The sequence below is a fragment of the Puma concolor genome, chromosome D1, assembly GCF_028749965.1.
Source record: "Puma concolor isolate L17-30 chromosome D1, mPumCon1.1.hap2, whole genome shotgun sequence".
NCBI classification, from domain to species: Eukaryota; Metazoa; Chordata; class Mammalia; order Carnivora; family Felidae; genus Puma; species Puma concolor.
Window position 1 is genome coordinate 46,613,740 of NC_141676.1, and position 16,264 is coordinate 46,630,003.

A 16,264-nucleotide genomic window follows, 5' to 3' on the forward strand; every position below is an offset into this window, starting at 1 on the left:
CAAAGAACATTTAAACCTCACCAGTGCCTGGTTAGCCCATCCGGACTCACTGGAAATCCCAGAAAACGAGGCCAGCCATCAGCAATTTTTAGTGGTCATTACATGAGTTGCAATATGCAGCCAGGTTTGAGAACCACTGGCCTCCACTTCCTACTCCAGGTCCTCTGTGCCTGCCTCTCCTGCAGAAAAGACGCTTGACACCAACATAACGTGACACAAACACGTCTGGGGCGGGGGGGGGGGTTGGGGCTGTGGGGAGAGCGGAACCCAACAGGACTCATACAAGAGATTCTATGCCCCTGCTCGCCGAGCAGCCCCTGTTTACCTTTTAAGTTTAAACGGACGTTTCTCCAACTAGAGTGCTTCGGGGTACTGATCCCATTGGGAATGAGGAGTCCCAAATACAAGAAGGCTTGGTCAAGGTCGCCTACCAGAAGAGTACCATATCCTGGTTAAGAGCATGGGGTCTGGACTCAGCCTGCTTGAGTACAAAGCTTTGTGCCCAGGGCAAACCAGCTAAGACAAGTGCCTCCCCAGTCTTTAAAATGGGGAAGGTGCTGGCCTCTACCTCCCAGGGATGCTATGGAGTTTAAATGAGAAACTGCATAGAAAGAGCTTAGTAGGCTCACAGACTCAATGAACAGGAAACGATATATGCTAGCTAGTATTACTGGCTACTGTTTTAAAAAAACCCCTTCTTTGAGATTCACAGTAGGTATTAGCATGATGAAAAAACAGTTTTTAACAGTGTAACCCAAAGTTTCCTAAACTTGCGTGGTCACAAAACCCTAGAAATACATCCTGAAGAAATGCTGGTTTAAATCCCTAACTTGCTACACAGACCATGGACCTCTGGCCACAGGACCAGAGGGCAGGAGGCTCGACACCCCATCCGATGGCAGTTGTTCACAGTGCTGGAGATAAGGAGATGGCGGCCAGGGCCCAGCATCTTCTGGGAGAAGACTACGCCCCTCTTCTGTTCAACATCAGAAAGGGATCTTTACCAAAGCTTCAAAATCCCTAAAAAGCATCAGGGGAAATGGAAAAGGGAGCACCTGTCCAGCTCTGTCACGGACCCAGCCTCTGCCCAGCTACCTGGTAGGTTTCAGGTGAGACTGGGGGCTGGGGACCACTATGCAAGGACAGACTATGCCTGTACCGGAAGAGAATTTTAAAAACAAAGTCAAAGCCATTGCCAGGTTAGGGAGCTGAGATCCACACAGCGGAGTGTCTCTGACCTTTCTGTAAATGTTCCCAAATGCTGTCACATCATCTTTTCTCTATTTCCCCGCCATTCTGAGAGCTGAGGGCAAAAGGTGTTCTTTCATTATCCAGGTGACCGGCCGAGTGCGTGTCCATCCACCCAACCCTTCTTAATAACCTCTGCTGGTAGCAAGCTCCCAGCCCTCCCCGGCCCTGTCCTGGCGGCACCGTTTCTGTCATTTCGTGTGCCCCCTGCAGGCCGTGAGTTTCTGGGCAAGGATGCGCCACAAGCAGAGCTATGGGGACACCTGCAGATAGAATCCGAGTCTCTCTGCAGAACACCGCACTCCCAGCTCTTCCTCCCTGGCAGCCACCCACAGGCAGCCAGAGCTGGGATGTAGGTGAGGAGCTGGGACTTGCAGTCTTTTTGGCTCACGACGGCTAGGGTCCCTGCAGCGTCCTGCTGGAATCCAGGACCTCTGCACGTCAAGAGGACAGGAAGGTGAACGGGGGGCAAAATTTACCACACTTTCACGGGGGCCATGAAGATATGGCTGAACACAAAAACCCCGGAGCCAGATGGGAACCTGAAATCCCAGCTTGCTCACACGGTCAACGAGGACACACCACGTGTACTGCACTGCGGGTCTGAAGATGAAAGGTGATCATGCAGAGAGGGCCCTCAGCATAGGGCCTACCACGTAAGAGGTACTGGACCGACTGTAGCTGCTGAGATTCCTACTGTTGTCGTTTACCATCATGTGAGGTGACTCCATCCTGGGGGGAGAGGCAAAAGAACTTTCCTGCTTTCGCTACCCCTTTGCCAAGCAAAGAAAAAATAAGCACAGGTAAGCCAAGAGCTGGGAGCAAGTTGCGAAGCCATGTGACCGTTCAAATTCTCGATTGTGGCCCACTCATAATGAGCTTCCCGGGGTGTAGGCCTCTCCTGTGCCTGACGGACGGAAAAGAGTTGTATCCATTCACTGCTCCGGGCAACGTGCTTTCTATATATGTGACCTCAGGTAATCCCAGCCTCACAATGACACTGCAGGGGCATTTTATTAAGGTCATTACACACAAGGAAATGGAAGTTCAGAGATGAACAGACTTGCCTGAGGTCACACTTCCGGGAATAGTCCCAGAGTTAAGAATAAAACTTGGACCTGTCAATGCCACAGCCTGAGCATTTGCCGCAAACGTCAACCACACCGCCTCCCAGAAGAAAATGTCTAGACCCTTCTCACTCACTCACATCTACGTTTTCTGATGGTTTATTCGAGAAAAGAGAAGAGAAAAAAGCTGACTTGTGTTTGCAAAATTCTAAGAAGTTAAATTAGAATTCAGGATAAACATAATGATTCGCAGATGCATCAGACGGACTCTTCTTCTAAGGTTTCTATTTTGAGGAAGTTACCTTTGTGCCCGAGTGGCTGAAATGAACGGAGAAGGGCAGGCTGTCTTTGCCAAAGGAAACCGGGCACTGCCTCTCCAAAGCTGGTGACGTGAAACCAAACCCTGACTGCTGGCATCTGGGTGGCTTGATTCCTGCCAAGAGGTGACTTTGTTTCTAAGAATACAAAGGACTAAAGAAGGTATCCTGGAGACCACAGCAGTGAGACAAACAGCCTTCCCTCTCCCCTTAATTCAACCTGGGTAGGTTAGGAATCCCTCCGCCCCCAAATCCAGAAGACTGAAAGGAAGAGATCTACTGGATACGTCTGGGTTCAAGTTTTGATGCAATCAAAACTCTAAAAACCATTTGGTAAGGCTCTAACTACTTCCCATCCTGCCAGTTCTCCTTATAAGGGAAGAAGGCCAGGGTGAATACCTGATTTCCCTTCCTCCTTCCCATACAAATCCCATTTTCCTTTCAGCAATGGTGGTTTCCCCAAAGCTAAAGGTGACACACGGCACCAATAAAGGGCAATTCTATTGTATAGGGCAGGAAACAAATATTGGCAAAAACAACACCAGTAGCAGCAACTAAAAATCGTAAGTGTTGGGGGCAATGTATAAGCAGAAACAGGGTGAATGTCAGTAAGTCATGGACACTAAAGCCTAAGACTAGATTGCCTCGATACCAAAAAAGGAGGTTAGCGTTGGTTTGTTCAATGATTAAAAAAAAGTCTCCTGCGGTGGTCAGTGGATGTGTGGATTATCAACATTTCAATGACAACTACAGAAAAGGTGCTCATTCTGCATATTTCTTTTGTGGATTTCAGTGGAACAAACCAGCACTCCTATGGCCCATTCTATGCCAGGCACTATGCTAGACACAGGGAATCCATGAGCTAATAGCACAAAACCCTTTTCTTCACAGACCCTATAGACTCACCGTATGGAGCTAGTCTATCGCCTCCACCGTCAGAATCATATATTTACCCATGTAAATAAATGTTCTCAATGATTCCCATAGAGCGGGTTGGGAATAAAGACAGTCAACATTTCCTCTCCCGTGTATCACATGACTTAAATCAGCATTCACCTGCTCTTTTGATAGGAATGACTATTCTCCAGCACTAACCATACAGTGTTACTCATGAGCAAGGAGAACAGAGGTGGAACTCACGGGATGTGAATAAGGGTTCACAAGTCTAAGTTGGAAACCATGATGAGAAACAAGTTATCCATCACATCTGAGTGAGAGTTGAACACACTCAGATTTGTAAAGGTTTCAGAAAATTAGCCCTGGCTCCAACTATTCCAGCTAGCTGCCGGAGGATGTTTTCACAAAATGAGGAAATAAATCACAAGAGGGAGATGGGGCCCTAATCCAGAAGAGAGGTAAGAGAATGCACAGGCTAGCAGCTGGGCCCCTGACCTGGACGGCAGCTGGTCCAGGGTGGATGGAGAGCCGGAGGGGTGCCACCAAGGGGACAATGGACTTGAAAGATCCCCTGACTTATGTGACCATCTGGAGAAGAGTATGAGAACTCTGTTAGAAACGTTGAGGATGAACTTGTATGGGCATGTAAAAACCGAATTAAAAAAAAAAAAAAAGAGGCAATGACAAATCCCAGGAAAAAATGTTTACAATCAAGAAAATGGTTCTAACACATCACACATTAACCATGCTGTATGTAAAATTTACAGGCTTGTGATACAAATGCTGAGTGTTAACTAAACCAAAAATTGTGATGTAACCACACTAGGGGATGGGCAGGAAAAAAGTGCTAAATTTATTTAGAGAGCTAAGTGTGGTCTTCCATAGCGAGAAGTCAACAAAAAATGTCCAAAATTGATGGATTGAGATATACAGTATGATCATGTTATTTGGGAATATGGCAATAATATACAAAGAAATAGCTGAAAGGCTTTATAAGTGCCTGTCCCTAAGAAGAAGGACCAGGAGGTGGGGAGACATGGGACAGAGGACCACTGCTTTTCTTTATAGGCTGAGTCTGGCTCAATTTGGCTTATATACAAAGCACACATATGACTTAATTGAATTAAATAAACAGCCAATCAGAAACTATCTTGGAACATCATGGAGTTTTTTTGAGGAAGAGAAAGAACTATAAAGGGAAACAAAAATATTAAGAGTTGTGCTTCAGGATGTTTATTCTAGTTGGCCACAGTTCCCTGGACTCAAAAGGAACTTGGTCAGATCACAGAGCCTTCCTATGGCTCAACTCCTCAGAATGACCCAGCAGAAACAGGCACCCTTGTCTGCCTGGACAGTTCACCAAAAACACCAATGTTGCACCAGCAAAGTCCCACCTGGATCAAGGATGTCTCACAGCTTGGCAGCCCCTGACACAACCTGAATACACAGATTTCTTTTGACTTGGGAACATGCTCATTTTCTCTTGTCGTCGTTACAATCCCTCTAGCCATTCTTCACGGCAGAAGAATGTGTAAACAGTGTGTAAACAGTGACAAAGGTGAATGTTACCCTAAAAACTCAACAAAGCTAACTTGCAACGGGTTATTTAGCTACCCTGGGCGTTTCACAAAGGACTTTTCCTCCTCTCCCAAATCTGTTGTGAGGTCACTTTCTATCTTGCTCCCGGCTCTCCTCTCCTCTCTGCTGCTTGGGGAGGCTGCAGAGGGAGCCCCGAGGGCCCGAACTCTGGAGTCAGTCAGGGTCTGTGGCCAAATCTGGCTTGGGTGGCACTTCCTAGCGGGGGTCACTGGGGATGGGGTTGGGTCCAGCCCTCCGGGACAGCTTCCACATGTGGAACGTAGGAGAAGCAGAGAACCCACCTTGAAGGAGCATCACAAGGGTTAAAGCAGATAATGTGTGGGAAATACATAGTGCTGTGCTTGCACCTAACTTGTTATTATCCTTCAGACTGGTCAGTGTCCGCTCTCTGAAACACGCAGAACCTGTCCTTGAAAGTGCCCATCACCACAGATGAGATAAACCAGACTCCCCAAAGTGGCCACTCGGGTTTGATTTTGACTTTCTTTTCTCTTTTTCGAAAGAAGAACTGCTACCGGATTCTATTTCAGGGACCTCTGATGAGGCAGTTCCCTTTTTGTGAAAAGGGGGAGAGAAAAACCCTGGCCCTTGGCCTTGGTGCCGCTTCCTCAGACACGCCCAGAGCTGCACTACACCGTCCGACATAAAGATGGCGGTCTTTTCCTAAACTTGTTTCAAAAATTCCAAGTATGTGAAGAACGTAGTAAAACCTTGAAAAATGACTGCTGTCAAATAATACCACCAGAAAAATCATAATCCACTTAGGAATTTAAAGAAACCAAGATGAATAACTCATGTCAAGGGATGCTAATGTACAAGTTGGAACAGAACAGGGACAAATCACCTACCTTTGCTTCCTGTCCCTCGCCTGCCTGGGCTCTGTCCAGACACCCCTCCCCCGGGGCAGCCTGGGCAACCTGCGATAACCCCTGGGCCCTGCAGGGAGTGGCTGTAGGGCCGGGCCAACCAGAACGACCTGCACATTCAGCGCCTGGAGGCAGTGGGGGGACGGGCAGGGCTTGGCCGGGCTCAGGGCTCAAACTCCGGTAGGGCCTCTCCTCAGCTAAGGGCTCAGAGGCACCAGCCCTATCCTGGCTACTTGGCTTCGTTCCCTGCCCTGTGCCCTTCTCAGAAACAAACAGCACTGAGAGCAAAGACTAAGGAGCAAATTGGGTCTTTCCTGCCCAGATCTCACACCAGGATGCACCCCCTCGGCCCTGCCTCCCATTTCCACCACCACGGTTAGAGAGGGGCTGCTGTTTTCTCAGAGAGAAGCGGGTCTTCCCCGCAGAGGTGCAGCTGCAAAGGCCCGTGGGCTGTGCGCAGGGACGGCACCCGGGCAGGAGGCGGGCGTGGAGAGCTGACCCACCCCGGAAAGCAGATGGGAGCCTGGCCGGGCCTCTGTGAAACGTCCATAAAACCCAGATTTCCAGATGCTTTCAATTGCCTCATCCCCCAATGGCAATGAAAAAGGATGGCGAGTGCCCAGCGCAGCTCTCACACGAGGATAAACCACCCACTGCCGTGCGAGGGTACAGCTGGGTGAGGATGGGCAGCGGGGACCGCCGTGCGGCACGCAAGACAGAGCGGGGAAAACCACAGCACACCACACTGAGCCGTCACCCAGGAACACCGCCTCGCTTGTGTCCTTCCAGAAAAACCTGGGGGGAGAAGCATTTAAACACTGGGCGCAGCCAACCGTCGGACCAGCTGTAGCCTCCCTTGGAGAAGCGGGAAGGCCAAATGTGCGCTCTGACCACTTATTCCGAGCACATGGGGCGTCCATTAACAACACAGGGATTAGAAGCCGGGCTTTGGCGTTGCTGAGCGGTGTGGCCGGGGGCAAGCTGCTTAACCTTTCTGGGTCTTGACTCCCTCATCCGAACGCAGATGACACCTGGCTGGCTCTTCTCCAGGGGTCAGTGTGAAGGGCAAACGAAACAGTGAACAGGACAGTTCTGTGTGAACCACAGGGAGCTGCTTCCTAAACAAGTTTAGGAAAAGGTGCTGGTAGGCAGGTCTGCTGTTCATGAGATCCACCTGCCACGCCACGAACTGGGGTGCGAGAAGGAGCCTCTCTTCTGAAGGACCGGCAACTGCATCTGGCCAAACAGCTGTTTCCCGTGAAAGCACGACCCCATTCCGAGATGAAGCGCTGCCTCAATAGCCACCGCAGGGCCTAGAAACTTCTCCAGAGAAACCCTGCCCTAAGTCTTCACCTTGTCCGTGACACAGGCAGGGATTCTCCTGGCAGTCCGTGGAGTTTTAACCTTGCTTCGGAGCTCATTCCTTTACTTCTCCAATCGACTCCCCATACAAACCACCCGCCTTTCTCTTTGCCACAGTCCTCAACAATGGTACATGTTCTTCGAGCTGCACCGGTCACATTTTCCAAACCAAAACCAGGATCTGTGATCCGACCAAGGAATTTTCGTTGATCTGTGAATTTAGGCCGTTGAAAGGAGCTATAAAAATACGAGAATTAAATTGCTCCTGGGGCCACAGTGACCACCTGTCTTCGTGGAAAAGAGTAAGGTTATCTGCGGGGTAACCTGCAGAACTGCAGGTGGGCCCCCCGGAGGGGTGGGGCTGGGGTGCACATCCTTGTCCTCGCAAGATCGTCCCAGTCCCGGTCCCCTCCATGTCACGCTGCGAGGAAATGCACGGAAGAATGCTTAGAACATAAGATCTCCCTGAATGGTGGTTACTGCTTCTACGTCTCCTCAAACTCCTTAAACCACGGGCTTTGGATTCAGACAAACTTCAAATATCTGGCCACGCTACCTAGAAGCTGATTACTAGGCTCAGCTACCTAAAGACGCTGAGGTTCTCTGTTTCCAATACCCACTCCAGCCAAGTTCATTTTGATAAGAAGCAAGAGCATTAGCAGACAGGCCAGCTCCTAGCAATCCTGCTTTCTTCTCTGTTCCACGGCTCTTCAAATTACAGCGCCATCCCTGGTCTCAAAAACAGTCATCCCATTATGCTCTTCCTCCCACAGCTAATTCATCCCCAAGGCCTTTTAATTTTATCAACACGATGTCGCTCCCCTCTGACATTCTCTGTTTTGTATCCCCCCCCGGGCATGTCCAGGCCACTGCCTTCGTTTGGTCCTTGCCACATTACCTGGACTGGAAAGTCACTCCCCTCCCCCAGCCTGCTTTCTAACCAGTTGCCAAGGTCATTCTCCTGGAACACACATCCGACCACATCTTGTCTTTCAAAAGAGGAGTGAGGATATTCACATTACCCGGTATATGTATTAAAATCTCTGCGGGGCGCCTGGGTGGCTCAGTCGGTTAAGCGTCCGACTTCGGCTCAGGTCATGATCTCGCGGCCCGTGAGTTAGAGCCCCGCGTCGGGCTCTGTGCTGACAGCTCAGAGCCTGGAGCCTGTTTCGGATTCTGTGTCTCCCTCACTCTGACTCTCCCTCATTCATTCTCTGTCTCAAAAATAAATAAACGTTAAAAAAAATTAAAAAAAAAAATCTCTGGAAGGACTCACAACAATCTAGTAACAGTGGTTACCTACTTGGGGTAGGACAGGCATTGGAAGGATGGGAAGTCTCCCTCCATTCTTTTATGCTTATAGATTTGGGGCTGTGTGTATGTATTCAAATCAGAATTAATCAGAATTAATTTAAAAAAAATCATGCTATGGGGCACCTGGGTGGCTCAGTCAGTTAAGTGTCAGACTTCGGCTCAGGTCATGACTTCATGGTTTGTGAGTTCGAGCCCCGTGTCGGGCTCTGTGCTGACAAGCTCAGAGCCCGGAGCCTGCTTCGGATTCTGTGTCTCCCTCGCTCTCTGCCCCTCCCCCACTCATGCTCTGTCTCTGTCTCTCAAAAATAAATAAACATTAAAAAATTAAAACAAAAATCATTCTGGCTCCCCGCTGAATTTCAACAGGGTCCAAACCACCTGGTGAGCATAGCCTCTCGAGCCTGGTCCCTTCCTTATCTCTGGCCCAACTTCCTGCTACATTACTACAAGGTGCTCAGGTCTTAAGTAGATTTGTGGAATTGTCGACATGTCCAGGGATCCTACTCACGTTCACTGTCACAGCAATACAGTGAAGACCATTATGTCCATGAACAGACTGGAGTCAGGCTGAGTCCACTGGTCCCCAGTCTCACACAGCTGGTAAGAATTCAGATAGAGCCTTCTCGTTCCACCAGAATACACATGTTGCCACTACAGCATGATGGGAGATGTGTTCTGAAGTCCAGGTGGCAATCTTCTTTGCCTCTTTTACTCCTTTGCCCCAAATCCTGAGAAGAACCATGGTGCCCCAGGTTGGAAAAGGAGCTCGGGGGAGACCCAGCCCAACTCTCTACCCAAGGTGAAGGGCACTGTTTACATCCAGCCTGTGCTTAGGGAGCTCACAGTTTGGAAGGCAGCTGTCTTTCTGTTTGAATAATTTCTTTATTTCTTCACAGGTACAGTGAGGTGGTTAAGAACACCGAGTGGAGCCAAACCTTGGCACGGCCACTTCCTGCTGATGGATCTTGATAACGTACCCTCGTGTTTCTGAGCCTCTGTTCCTTTACTGACAGACTGGAGAGAAGAACGGTATCCATGTCAACATACTTGGCATACGGTGCTTTTAAAACAGCTCAGTCAGTGCCAGCAACAGTCATCGCTGCTGTAGTGAGTCGAGGTGTGCTTTCCCTGTTCAGGGAAAAACCTGTACCCGTCACAGAGCTCCCCTCCTTTTTCTGCAAAGCAGTGCTGCTTCCCAACCGAAAGAGAATACTCTCCTTGTCCCTCCTTCTCCAATCCACCGCCTTCCCTTCTCTGGCTGTATGAACTCCTACCTAAGTAAACTCACACACTCTCTTCCTGCATATGGTGCTGCTTGCCCTGGCATCCAGAAAAATCCTGTGCCTGGGAAGTCTGAACCAGTGGGGGGCTGCCAGCTGTGGGGCCGGATGTGGCCCGGGCTGCAGGAGGGCTGGAGGAACCTGCCGCGTCCCAGGGTAGGGATGGAGGAAGTTGGCTAGGCTTTATCAGGAAAAACCACTCCCCGCGCACAGACGGTGAGCCCAGGTTTTCATCCGCCTAAAGGAGCAGCTGGCTCCCTTGGCCAGATTTCAGGCAAGGTGCTTCTAAACAGCCCACCCTGGGTGGAGGATCTTGCACTTAACATTCGGAAGTCCTTTGATACGCAACAGTGAAATCATGTAGAAGAGTGCATTTTCAAGCATTACTAACCACTTCTAAAATAGTCTTTGTTGTTTCGATTCTTCCTCCCTTTCTTCACCCTCTGCTGTTTTTCTCTTAGCTTCAAGTGGAGCCAAAGGTAACAGAGGGACTGACTTGCTGGTTTTCCACCAATATAAACAACCACCGATTTGGGGAAATGCTGCCGTCTGGTTTGTACACGATGCAGAGCCAGCAGGGGGCGCTCGCCGCCCGGATTACTCTTCCTTCGCTCCTCACAGATTTCGCGGAGCTACGGACTACAAAATGAAGATACAAGTGGATCTTGCAGCTCTTTGGTCATCGTCTCCGGCTGCAGAGTCAGCAGGCCTGGACCTCCATCCCGTGTCCAATGACAAGTGACTGCCTAACATGGGGCAGGCTGTGTCACAGGATTAAATAAAATGATGCACGGCGTCGGCCACTGCCTCTACTGTACTGCGGAATATTACCAGCAGCCAGTATCTCCAGGGATGGCAGTCAGGAAGAAGTCTTCGGTGGCGGCAGTGGTGATGCGCGTAGTGAACCGAAGAGTGACTTTCCAGAAGAGCTGGTACCAGGGAGGCCGCCCTAGACTGGGGATGTGGCAAACCAGGTTCTCCTCTCGCCTCTGTTGCTACACAAGTGTGTGTTCGTGCCTCATCTCCTCCTGGGGGACAGTACCAGCAGGGTTCAACGCTGGCCACGGCCACCCTTAAACCAGCTCTCTCTCCAGGCCTCTTCTATAAAAAGGAATAGAATTACCAACCTCAAAGGGCTGTGATAAAGATGAAAGAAATCACTAGTGAAAAACAGCGCAAGACGCAGGGCACTCATTTATTTGTTTGCCTTTTGTCACCACTGCCTATAAGCCCGTGACTCCAAGGAGGCTGAGCCCTGAGAAAGAAGTGGGGGGGGCACATCTGTATGTGTGTACGTGTCTAATGTTAAATTCTAAACACTGTATACATCCCAAATTGTTAACAGATACCAGTTGAGTTTCTTTTAGATGGCTTTACAATTTCCTAGAGTTGGAACAAAAATACAGTAAAATTAAAGCCCGAGAAGCACAGAAAGTCTGAGAGCCAAAGAAACCATCCACAAGCTCCACGTTTTTCAGTGTGACCTTGGGCCCGAAGTGTTACATTCATTGTAACAGCACCCTAGCGCTCTGTAGTTGCAAAATAAAGTACACATTATGTAATCTGAGAAGCTGGTGCTCGAGACCCTCTCACTCAGCTTTAAATAGTTTTGTTAATTCTCCCCCCCAAATTTCAATTAGTCACCTTGTTCTCCCAAGGTTCCCCTGCTTCCTCCTTTGGTAAGACTCATCCTTCAAGCCCTCACGTTTCTCCTAAAATTAACCCATATGCTACTATTCACAATCCCCTGTGTATTCACTTGTACACATTAAATCCATTTGTGTACCCCTGCAAACTAAGGGTCCAGAGCCCAGGAATGTGAGGAGCCACATCAAAAGTGAGACTGGTGTTTACAAAGGAAACGACATAATTTCACAACAGTGATACAGCTTTGGTTGGCACTGACAGACATGCTTTTAAAATCATGATGCAAGCCAGCAACACCTACATATGTATTAGATGGTATTATTACTTTCAGAAATTTTACTTTTTTTTTTTTTTTTTTTTTTTCAACGTTTATTTATTTTTGGGACAGAGAGAGATAGAGCATGAACGGGGTAGGGGCAGAGAGAGAGGGAGACACAGAACTGGAAACAGGCTCCAGGCTCTGAGCCATCAGCCCAGAGCCTGACGCGGGGCTCGAACTCACGGACCGCGAGATCGTGACCTGGCTGAAGCCGGACGCTTAACCGACTGCGCCACCCAGGCGCCCCTGGAAATTTTACTTTTTTAATCTAAAGGACGAGTAATTTTCACACTGTGAAAGACTGTTATATTCACTTCAGCACCAACATCACTCCACATGGGGGTGTGTGTGTGTGTGTGTGTGTGTGTGTGTGTGTGCGCGCGCATTTCTGGTTTGTCTTCTCTAGAACACAGCCTCTATGACAATGGGGATTAGCTTCCTCTGCTGTTGAATCCCTAACACCTGAAACAGTGGCTGGCATGTAGTAAGTGTTTAAAACGTAGCTGTTGAATGATTCCAATTTCTTTCAGTCCCCAACTCGTGTCCCCTTAAAATATAATTATGTTCTCAAGAGGCCCAAGGGTGTTGACTCATGCCAGGCCTCGCATTTATTTCGGGGCCTCTGAAGTCATGTGCTAAAGTCCAGTCTTTAGAGCCAAACCTTTTCCTCCATCGGTAAAAGGCCAAATCCAGTCGAACCAGTCGGATTATCATGTGTAATCCTAAACACGTACGAAACACGTATCTCTGGACTGTATTCCAAGGAGGTGGTGGGTCCTGCCTTTACAAAACTGTTTACCAACTTTCACTTACTCCTTTATATACTCAGAGTCATCACGTCTGGAATGTTCTTCTCCCTTATTCTTCCTCGGGCTAGATCAATCCTCTACCTAAGGTTACTTCCTCAAGGGAGTCTGCCCTGTGCCGTTAATCGCTCGTGGCATTTGATGCTCTTCCTTCTGAAACCCCACCATACTTCACAATGACCTCTTCGTGAGTGGCTGGTGCTTTGTGTGTGTCCCCCCATTAGATGTTACACCCCACGTGGGCAGACACTGTGCATGCATGCGCAGGTGCTCATAAATGTTTACAGATTGGACTGAAGGAATCTAGGGATTCACAACGTGAAGCCAAATCAACACTAACAACAACAAAAAGAGAGACTAGAGATTCCTCCTAATGGGTCCATGATTGGAGAGGACAGTCATAAGATGGGGCTGCCATAGGCATTTTCATCAAATAAAAATTTTTTTTATTGCGATAAAACATTCTATCGTGTTTTAACCAGGGAAAACAACTACCATCTTGGGACTTTTGCTTCCCAGTGCGTTGGGAGTTCTGTTCCTTAAAAAATGGTCACAAGCAAAGAGAGAGATTTGCCACACAGGAGGTATGTGTACTGAAGAGAGAGAACTTCAAAACTGGGGATGGTTTACGGTAGTCAAAAGAGTATAACGGAATAGATTTGGGCTCCTGATCCCTGTGCTTATTTGCTAAACATCTTAAGTTGTCTTAACATTGTCTGGGCCTCGGTTTCTTCATCTGTAAAATAGGGCAAACCATTTAGTCATGGGGCCCTATGGGGACAGAATGAAATAATCGATTACAGCGTACTCTGTAAGGAACCAGGTGCCATACAAACACACGTGATGCAAAGTGAAAAGCATTCCTGGGCCGAAACCCAGACTTTGGCCAAAGAATCCCCTGTACTTTCCAGAAAGAAGAAGAAACAAAGAACCAGGAGGATAATCTTCATGTTTGTTCATCTCAGTGCCTCTCACAGAGAAAGATTTTAAGCCATCGCCACCACCCTTCCTATAAAACCGCTCAGCCACGTAAGAAGAGCGATCCAGCTGGCCCTTCCCTCCCTGGCCCCAGTAACTTGCCTCAATGGGCCCAATGATTTACTTTATATCCCTTTCTTCATTTTTTTCCCTAGTTTTGGAGCAGGCTCTGTTTTACTACCAGCTCCCAGAGTTCACAATTCGTAGAAAGAAGTGTCAGCGGTCCACACACAGGCTCCCCCTAGGTCTCCACTCTGGTGATGGCTCGCGGTGTCTCCCTGATGCCACCATCAGAGGCTCTCCACTGAGCTCAAGTACAAACACCCCGGAGAGGTCACCTCCAATCGTTCAGTGTGCTGGTATTTACGATGGATGGTGAACTCACCCATGATACTTTCTGCTGACGAGGGAATGACAGCAAGGCAGTGAACTCACAGGGAGCCTGGGACCTCTGGGCGTTGGGAGCCCGAGATTGGGGCTGGGGGGGGGGAGTGGGGGGAGGGTGAGATAGAGTGTGCAGAAAGAAGTTGGTGAAGATCCCGAAGACAAACCTTCTGATTCCTGCATTTTTGCCTTGGGCTCACCCACACACAGATGCAATGCTCATTCTCACAGCCAAGGAGTGGGAGTGAAGGAAGGGTCTGGGGCTCTTCGGGTAGGAAAGAAGGGAGGCTCACATATGTATGGGAAATAATGGCACAGGCTGAGAAACAATGGTATGGCGGGTGCTGGATGGGGTGGTGAAGACAGAAAAGAAGAAAATGACACACAGAGTCCAGATGCCATTGTGACTGGTATTTATATTATAATGCAACGCGTTCTGTATCAAACTGCTAAAATACCATCTTGTTACTTCTCCTTAAGAAGAGAACCACTTGCTATCTTGAGAAAACAAGCAAAGACAGTATAGAATAACTAAGCTAAATGCTTAGGCTTGAGTTTTAAAGACAGGAATTGGAATCTCGACTCTAACAGGTATTACCTGTGTGACTTTTGAGAAGTTAATCTCTCTGTTTCCTCATCTGTCCGATGCTACCCGCCCTTGTAGGGTTTTTGTGGGGATAAAAAGTGACCATGTATATAAACAGCTTTGCACAGTGCCAGCCCCACGTCAGGGTTCAGTAACTGCCACCTACTGTTACGTTTTATTAAACACAAGAGCCTATTAAGGCCTTTCCCTTCCAGCTCCAGCCTTCCCCGGAGTATGAGGCACAGAGCATTTGGCTCTAAAATTCTACCTATCTGTCAACACAAATACCTTTCTACTTAATTGGAAGTTGGCCTGGCTCATCTCCTGCAGGCCCATTTACATGCAGGTTGTTTGTCAGGCATGAGGCAGGGGGAAAGGAGAAGGAAGGCAGAGGCGGGGGAAGGTGAACGGGATGGGATTCAAGGCACACCTCGCAGTACACTCACCGAGTCTGGGTCTCGCTGCTGTTCGAGGAAGGCTGAGAATTCCACCAGGCGAAGTTTGGTTGTGCCGATGGAGCGGCCCTGCCAGGCTGGGACTGAGGGAGCTGGGGCTGACGCAGGCTCAAAACCTGAAAGACCAATCGTCACCTCTAAAGGAGGCTGTGAGCCTCGTCCCCTTGGGTCTCATGCCAATACTGGGGCAGGGCCCTGAACAACAGCTGAGCCGGGAGGAAAGGCCAACAGTCCCCCTCCGCCAGAGTCCAGGGGTAGAATTAAGTCAGGCGGTGGTGGGGTTCTGGCCAAGGACCCCGGAGGCTCAATGGTCATGTGGCTCCTCTCAAGGCCAACTTCAGCCCAGTTTAAGGGCTGGAAGACACCTCACCCTGGATAAGGGGCCCAGCTGGGGACCAAGGCCAGAGAGGCTGAAAGAGCCCAGGTGAATCCTGCAAAGATCCTCTGAGACACTGGGACTACCAGGCACTTCTTGGGTTGGCTCATCTCCCTCCTTCCCTCCCTCTCTCCTCCCTTCCTTCCTTCCTTCTTTCCTTCCTTCCTTCCCTCCCTCCCTCCCTCCTTCCTTCCTTTCCTCCCTCCTTCCTTCCTTCTCTCCCTCCCTCCCTCCCTCCTTCCTTCCGTCCCTCCTTCCTTCCCTCTCTCTCTCCCTCCCTCCCTCCTCTTTTCCTTCCTCTCTCCCTTATTTATTTATTTATTTATTTATTTATTTATTTACAGCACAAGAGCAGGGGAGGGGCAGAGAGAGAGGGAGAAAGAGAATCCCAAGCAGGTGTGGACAGAAGCCTCCCGACACAGGACTCAGTCTCATGAACCAGGAGATCATGACCTGAGCCAAGATCAAGAGTCGGATGCTTAACCAACTGAGCCACCCAGGCGCCCCCCCAACCCCCAATCTCTTTTCCTAAGACTGTGGTCATGAGCACTACAGAATTCTCTCTCTCTCTCTCTCTCAGAATGTTCCATGGCGTCAGAAAAGAGGGTAACACATGAACACACATCCCATCTGGGGATAGTTCAGCTAAGTGACTCCAGGCGCACAGGTGGGGGATGGGGCAGGTACGCGGGCGAGATTTGGGTTTCCTGGTCAAGGCTTCCCTGGAAACTCTTCGTTAAAGAAAGGGTGCAAGGAACTGAAA

The 16,264-nt window shown here is 49.2% G+C and overlaps 1 protein-coding gene across 11 annotated transcripts in view; it reads right to left on the reverse strand.

The window, feature by feature from the left end:
- The window catches only part of TEAD1 (TEA domain transcription factor 1), a 271,950-nt gene that overhangs the window by 41,382 nt on the left and 214,304 nt on the right, over window positions 1-16,264 (reverse strand). For all 11 annotated transcript variants that reach the window (XM_086677950.1, XM_086677948.1, XM_086677952.1 and 8 more), the window contains one exon: window positions 15,117-15,241. In XM_086677950.1, coding sequence (XP_086534076.1) covers window positions 15,117-15,241 — 125 coding nt within the window. The remainder of the gene's footprint in view (window positions 1-15,116; window positions 15,242-16,264) is intronic.